The 8320-nt window shown below is 34.5% G+C and overlaps 1 protein-coding gene across 4 annotated transcripts; it reads right to left on the bottom strand.

Moving 5' to 3' along the window:
• On the bottom strand, positions 3847 to 7688 carry LOC110268150. 4 transcript variants are annotated; one of them, XR_002356238.1, is made up of 4 exons: positions 7561 to 7688; positions 7352 to 7479; positions 7096 to 7233; positions 3847 to 3954 (listed from the first exon to the last, which is right to left on the bottom strand). XR_002356238.1 is itself a non-coding variant. In XM_021114043.1 (3 exons), exons 1-3 carry the CDS (start codon positions 7671 to 7673, stop codon positions 3944 to 3946), a joined length of 252 nt encoding a protein of 83 aa, XP_020969702.1. In that variant the 5' UTR covers positions 7674 to 7688; the 3' UTR covers positions 3884 to 3943. The 4 variants fall into 4 exon arrangements, 3 of the variants coding, with proteins under 3 accessions (XP_020969702.1, XP_020969701.1, XP_020969700.1); XM_021114043.1 differs by lacking the exon at positions 7096 to 7233 and having other exon boundaries at positions 3884 to 3954; XM_021114042.1 differs by lacking the exon at positions 3847 to 3954 and having other exon boundaries at positions 6891 to 7258.

Raw genomic sequence — 8320 nt, 5'->3', positions numbered from 1 at the left:
GGGTCTTACATCCTACCTATCTTATAAAAAATTTTCGTCCTCGAACCTCGAAAATATACATAGGATATCACATAATTTTAATATTTTTCTTTTGAGTACTTTAAAAAAACTAGAAGTTTTGGTATATATATAAAATTTCAAATACTGGATAATCTATAAAACTTAGATATAAGAAAAGAGTTTGGTTTAAAGTGGAAGTTACAAGATAGGTCCAAAACGAAGAAGTTACATTGTGTCAGTATCGTGGGTTTTATCATAGCTCACTATCACAACTGTTAACTGTACTTTATCGAGCGAAGCATCTAATAATTCTCAACCTCATCAATCATTTCACAAACTCACTACCAATCATAAGTTTAATATCAACCAAACTCTTTCACGTGAACCAAAGCTTCACAACTCCCTTTGATGTCACTTACCAGAATGTAACTTACTTACAAGCTTCACCTTCTGCGTTCACTAACTGTGTTCTAAGAACTAACGTATTCTTTACCGTATCTAAGATCGCACGTGACATTAAAACAAACCTCGAATTTACTTAGAAGGACATAAGATTTTAGAAAGGAATAACAAACGACGAGGACAGTACTCAAATGATTTAAAAGAATGGATGAAATTGCAAGTAAACAGCATAAACAAGTAATGAAGATTGCCGAAAAGGAATCAATTGACAGCTACAAGGATAACTCTTGAATTCAACGAAATTCAATAGGATCAATAACAAGAAAACTAGCGTATTAGTTTAAAAAAAATTCAAACTGAGCTGAGAAAGTATGAGATTTTACAGAAGAGAAATGATTAAAGCCCAAACTGCCTAATTAAAAGGAGCACTTAACATTTTCAAAGGTCTATGTCTCGGTGTCGTACCCAATTAGTTTCAATATGGTATCAAAGAGTACAAGGTTCATGATGAGAAGTATAATGACAAGGATAGACGTTCTGAAAGATTCAAATGGTAGTTTATGAATAAGAGGTGGACGCATTGAGAGTTTAAAGAACTTCAATGGAAACAATGAGAGAAAAATTTTGCATTTGTCAGAATTAAAATCAAGCTGAATCAAAGTATAAGATTTACAAGAGGAAAATGATCAAAGTCAATGGCGTCATTTACCGAATTCAAGAGAATGTTTAAGAACATAACCGAATAACATGTCCACAGAGAAACGGAAAAACTTAAGGAGAAATTATTTTACCTTTGAAAAAGAAAAGATATGAATTAAACATTTTTCAGAAGAACCATGAAGAGTATAAATATTTGCGTTACATCAAAACATATTCAACCTGAAATGAGTTATGTGAGGGTTGTAAAAGAAGGTTATTTGGAACAAGAACAAAAATCTTTCTTCAAGAGTCTTGGAAGATATTTAGGTACATAACCAACAAAGATAAGCATAAAAACGACAACAAAGTTGGTAAGAATCAAGTTACATTTAAATAAAGAATCAAAAGTGAAATCTTCTATAAATCAGTAAAAGAGTAGATGTATATTGCAAATATGTAGGTTTAACCATATAAAGAAATTTTGAAGTTCATGTAGAGAGGTACATGTAAAAGTAAAAACAATTCTCATAAAAAAATTTAAAAATTGGTTGTGGATAAAATTAGGCAAAGGACGCATCAATCAACTTATTTAGAAAGATCCAAACAAAATCTCAAAAGAACGCCATAAGGTATGATGTAGCAAAATGAGTTCGAAGCTTATCGAGGAATTGTGTTTTCCATGTATAGAAACGCAAAATCAGAAGCAATGAGGTTTGAAAAATGAAGGTTAATTGCGTTAAGACCATATTAGTTTTGCACAATTCTCGAAAGACATTTAGGTACTAAATTAAATAAAGTTGTACAATGGAATCGCAACAAAGTTGGAGGGAAATTTGTTGGAAAAGAAGGAAAGTTGGGGGCAAAATTTTAAACTACATAAAATTTCAAGATTCTTATTCAAACTCCATTTAGAAAAGAAATTTCCAAGGTAAAATTTGTTTATAGGTCAGTAAAGAAAATAAGTATTGCGTTGCAACAGACAAATTTCTGCTAAATAAGGAAACTTTCAAAACTTCATGTAAGATAGTGCATGCCAATTTCAGAACAATTTTGTCAAATTTAATGAATGGCTATGGATGCATTTAAGCAAGAAAAATCGATTTAAAATTTCTTAAGAAGGGAATCTAAAACTTGTTTTAAAAAAAATTCACTTTAAAACTTCAAGAATACACTTGAAATTGCCATCACCTAGGGACATTCAAGATTATTAAGGTGTACTGAAAAAGAAATCAAGCCATATGAGAAAGGATCTTAAATTAAGGGAGTTCAAACAAGACGTATGAGGCATGAGATATCAAACAAGCTTTCAATCGATCCAAAAGAATACAAAACTCGTAAGGAAAGACAACTCAATCAATAGTAAATTTTTGAGAGAGAACCTTGACTAAACAAAGACAAATAAGAGGACAACCAGTGTACTAGATTGAAACAAATTCAGGATGACTCAGACGAGTATGAAATTCACAAAAAAGGAAAACTAAGATTAATGGTGATGTTCATAACAGTAAAAGAATAATTAAAAACAGAAACAAGTATATCATTTAAAGAAGTGAAAAGCTTAAAAAGGAGTTGGTCTGTTTCTAAAAGGAAGGTATGAGCCAATACTTTTAAAAGAACAACAATCGCATAAACAATGTGTTATAGTAAACCAAATTCAAATTAGAAATAAATTAAGTGAAGTTCATCAAATGAGAACCAATTGGAAAGAGACAAAAACCTTTCTTTGAATACATAATCAATTGTTAAAATAAGTATATTTTCATAAACCAGTAAAAGAACTGGCGAGGTATTGGAAGTAAATAGTTTCTAAACTGTATAAATAATTTTCAAAGTTTTATATAGAGAAAGTCATATCGAATCAAAAACGATTTAATAAAGGCTTTAAGAATAATGGTTGTAAATATAGTCAAGCAAGAGAAAAGCTAAATCACAACTCCTTTTAAGAAAAAAGAAAAAACTCGGAATAAGAGCTTAAAGGGATACACTGCATTAACATGACCAAAGTTGTACCAAAGGATATATGGAGCAAGAAAAGAGTTTAAACAAAGAGAGGCAAACACACCAAGAGCGTTAAGCAGACATATGTGGTTAGAATCAAACGAGAGCACACGTGAACAAGAGGGCAGGATTGGAAGATAATCTGATCACTTTCCAAGAAAAGAATCGCAAACAAGAACATTAGAGCATACCAAGTAGGAGCAAGATACATGATATTCACAGAATTCAAAACACCTAACCGAGTAACCTCAAGAATTAACTCCTAACGTTCCCAAAACCCGCGATTCGCATTTTCTATAACTTGTATATCATTTATGACAACCCATTAGTGCTTTCATATACATAATTCACTAATATTAAGCCGGCCAAAATTAATACCAGGACTTATACAATGCAAGACTAATGGTATTAATCAATAGAACGTCATGTGCATAAAGCTCTAATTCTTGTTATTCAAACAAGAGCAACTACATGACAGACTCTCTGAATATGCAATTGAAGCATAATCAGTCCATTCTCAAGGCTCTACAGGAAAGACCGCTCTAATACTATAATGTAACACCCTCACTACCAGAATGTCACGCTTCCGACTGCGCCACTCTGATAGCAAGAAGTATTACGACTACTTTATATATTTAATATTAAAATAGGAGCCTGTGACTCAACACTGTATCGCTGATTTCTTTGAAAACCGGAAAACAAATACTTTATCTTAAAAAAACAAGCAGGCATAGATTCATATACAAGACTCTCTACATAATATCTTATAATATAATATACATATAAAACATACAAATCCTATCCCTCTTACAAAAATTGTAATAACAAAGATGAGGGAAGAAAATAATCTAATTAATACAACAACATATAAACCAAATGCAGTAAAACTCTTCATAATGCTTCTTCATTCGGTTCCTGAAAAGGTAAAGATGTAGGGGGTGAGAACCTAACCACACGGTCTCACCACGGAGTTTCAAAGTTGTCATAAGAAGATATTTAATAAGAAAACTGTTTTCAAGCTCAGTGATTATCATTGCCTTATGAATCTTTTAAAAACCAATAGGTAATCGCTCAAAACTTTTTCAAAGAAATAATGTTTAATCTTTTAGAAATCCGAAACATTTCCTTTCTTATAAGAAAATTTCAATCATAGACCAACTACGCAATCAATATACACAATCATCAATTCAGCACCAAAGCTCATTCTCAAAAGTAGCATACCAGGACAAACACAAAGGCAAAACAGACAAGGAAAGCACAGGTTTAGGTAGCAGTTATAGCAAATAGTTCAGGTAGCAGTTAAGAACAGTTTAACAATTAGGCACACCAAAACATGTTCATACCAAGCAAAGCATACAAATGCATATGATGCATGCCTATCCTATGGCTGATGAGGTTTATCTGTCGGTTATCCAGCCAACCCGACAAGTCTGAAAATACTTAGACTGTCCCCCGACGTGCATCCCCAAGAGTCTATGCATAGTTTTTTCTCAAATAATCAATATTGCTTAATGGGGTTACATTCCCGGGAATTTATATAGTGCCTGATACGAAAATTGTTGTCGGTCTAGAATTTCTCTTATAGAAATAAGAACTTCGTTGTAAGCATAGCTCCAAACCAACAAACAATTCTCACATCAAATTTAATTTGGTTTTGTCACAAATACAAACCCCAATAAGAATTAACTGAAGTATTTAAACATTAGGTCGTCTCACAAGGAATTGCAATGAAGTGGTCATTATTGGCTGTGAAGATACAAGGGGGTTTGATTGATAAAAGGGGCAATAAAATAAATGACAAGAAAAGTAAATCAAGTAACTCAAGAAAGCAATTAATAAAGAGAGACATTCATTGCAAGGGTTGATAATATAGGCTTTCTATCCTAGTCACTAATAATAATAATTAACAAGAATTCATCTTATTACGTCATCCCCGACGATAGAAGAAGGTAACATATTATCTTCACACTCAAAGAAAGTCTAACAAGACTAGCTAATCTCAATCCAAACGTCCTAATCAACTCACTAAAAAAATTAGCAAGAGATTAGAGTCAACGGAAATCAAACTAGCTAACAACTCTAGATCACTAACATGAGTTGGGTCTCAATAACCCAAGATCACCTAATTTCTCTTTTCAAGCCAAGAATGCTCAAAATTCTACTCTAACATCCTTCCAAGCATTTTGTCAAACACTTGGAAGGTATAAAAGAAAAGCATGGTAAATGTGCAAGAATAATAAAATCTAACAACTACCAATTGCAAGGAAAGTAAATTCACAACTCAAATCAACAATAAAAGAACATCAAACATAAATTGCATTAAAGAGATCCAAATCCAACATGAGCATTCATGAACATACAAGAGACATGAAAGTAAAATTAACAAAAGAACCAAGAAGAATTGAAGTATTAGAACAAGGAGTTGTAGAGGAAACAAGATGAAATCAAGTAATCAAATCTAGATGTAAGATAAATTAACCTAATCCTAACCTAATTCTAGAGAGAAGAGCTTCTCTCTCTAGAAAACTAACTAAAGGCTTATCATGACTAACTAAGTGCTCCCTCTTTGCTCAATCTTCAACTCTGCTTGAAATACCCTCAGAAACGAGTTGGATTTGGGCCTGGGCAGCTCAGAAATCGCCCCCAGTGATGTTTCACTTTAAGTGAGTCACGTGCCGAGCGTCACGCGTGCGCGTGGGTGTTGCGTGCGCGTCATTGGAAAAAACTCCTCCTCACGCGTACGCGTGGGTGACGCGTGCGCGTGGCTTGCAAATCTCCAACGCACGCGTACGCGTGGATGACGCGTGCGCGTGGCCCTCAATTCTCTAAATGCTCATTTCTTCATGAATTCTCCACTTTGCATGCTTCTCTCTTCACTTCTTCCATTCAATACTTGCCTTATGAACCTGAAATCACTCAACAAACACATCAAGGCATCGAATGGAATTAAGGTGAATTAAAATCACCAATTTAAGGGTCTAAAAAGTATATTTTTACACTTAAGCACAAATTAAGGGAGAATTACAAAACCATGCTATTTCATTGAATAAATATGAGAAAAGGTGATAAAATTCCCTAAATTAAGCATAAGATAAACCACAAAATTGGGGTTTATCAGTGCCCGGTCACACTTACATCGTAGGGTCAACAGAGTATCGAGTTTTCAACATGGTACACGTGGTGGCAAGCCATGGTACTTTATCCAGGGAACCTCGTATCTCAGATAATTCAAATTTATAAGCCATATGAATAATTCAAAAATCATATCTCAACATTCTCAATCGATATCTCAACATTTTCAACATTCTCAACATCATAATCATTCATCAATCCAAATCTCCTTTCCAAATTCATTTAAAAGCTATATTTCAAAGAAAATTCGCATCATCCTTCTTTCCATTCCGTCCATTAACAATCCCAATTCAAAACATAATTCTTTCTTTGACAAATAAATCAATCTTAAAACATCTAATGTTTAAAAACAAATCTTTTTAATTAATTACTTCAAATAAAACTTAAAATTTCGGCAGCATCTTCTCTAAAACTCGGACACTGCCACCTTTTTCGGGTCCCATCCAAACATTTCTCAAACCTTTTCTCAACCATTTCCAAATCTCAAACATTTTCCAGAGTTGAACCAATTCCAATATCAAATTATTTTCAAATCAAACCAATTCTAACAATAAAACTCTTTTTAAAATCAAATCAGCTCAAATATAAAATCATTTATAAAAATCAGACCAACTCAAAATCAAACCGCTCACAAAATCAATTTATTTTCATATCTCAAATTATTTTCAAAATTGATTCATTTATATTACCAAGTAAACTCCAAAACCAAGAAAATCCACCTTTCATAATAAACAAGTAAATAACGTTTCAAACCGGTTTTTATCAACAACCATACACCACTCCCGCAATCAAGCACCCAATAATCCAGTCTAACAAACCATCACATCCACAAGACAAATATAATCACAGAAGTATATCTTTTTACATCAATATCTATTTATCACAACTCTGTAATGTAAAATAGATTTTAAGAAAAATCCCTACCTCGATTAGCCAAAATCGTGGAATTTAAACGCGACAATCCCCTTTTCTTCCTAATTTACAACAGCGTCAATTTTTCTACAGTAATGACAATGGTTGCAGCAGGATTCGAATTTGATGAAATCAAATGTAGGAACAGCACTGAAAGTTCAAGACAACACCGAAACTAAAATGGAATTAAAACCAAAACAAACAGATAAATGAAACCAAGGCAGGTTAGCGTGTAAAAGTGAAGTAGAACCAGGGAAAAAGGTTAAACCAGGGTAGTGACATTGAACTTGAATTGGGGCAAGACAATAGAAATTCCAGGGCATTCGGGCGGTGACTGTGACGGCAGCTATAAACACCACGGTGTAGCCACACAAGCAGCAGCGGTGAGTGTATAACCTGACGCAAACTACCTCAATAACAATTCATGGTAAAACCAACTTAACAAAAAAGAAGATCTGAGGCAAGATTAGAGCTTACCAAACAGACTTAGGCCTCAGTGGCGGTATCTGGTGGCAGTGGCAGCGGCGTGGAGCTCCGGCGATGCCACAACAAGCATAAATGGCAGTGAGCAGATCGGCAGGGGCGGTCATCCTTCCAGCAGCGGTGGCAGAATACAAACAACCTATCTCTCTCCCCACAGACTCTTTCCTCTGCCTCACCCATGGACGACGGCGACGCTAGCTCCCTTTGACGACGACGACGGTGCGAACAGTAACAGCTGCGACGGCGAGCTTCATCACCGACAGCGACGGTGACTGGCGCGAGGAGGCGGCACAGCTTCTCTTCCTCTCCTCTCGGATCTCCTCTCTTTCTCTCTGCTCATAACATGACGGTGCAGGAACGGCGGCCGTGGCGAGGCGGTGGCGAGCTACGCGGTCTTCCTCTCCCCTCAGTGCTCTCTCTCTTCTTCTCAGATCTCTTTCTCTCTCTCGGTGATGTATGTGAATTCAATGAAGAGGGGAGAAAGAAAATGAGTGGAGGCGCTGATGGAATTATAGGAGACTGTGGGTGTTTGAAATTAGGGTTAGTGTAGGTTGATTTGGGGATTTAGTGTTAGGGTAATTTTGTACTAAGGATAGTTTAGTAATTGAAAACCAATTTAATCAAACAATAATCACATATAAAAATATCGTTTATTCATCAAAATTACAAATAATTTTTAAATAAGTAGTCTAATTTAAAATACAAGATAATATGCTTAATTTTCTTTGTTCATAAAAAAATAAAGTTTTAAATT

Source organism: Arachis ipaensis, chromosome B10 (assembly GCF_000816755.2).
Source record: "Arachis ipaensis cultivar K30076 chromosome B10, Araip1.1, whole genome shotgun sequence".
Lineage (NCBI taxonomy): Eukaryota > Viridiplantae > Streptophyta > Magnoliopsida > Fabales > Fabaceae > Arachis > Arachis ipaensis.
This window is presented reverse-complemented; position numbering and strand designations above follow the sequence as displayed.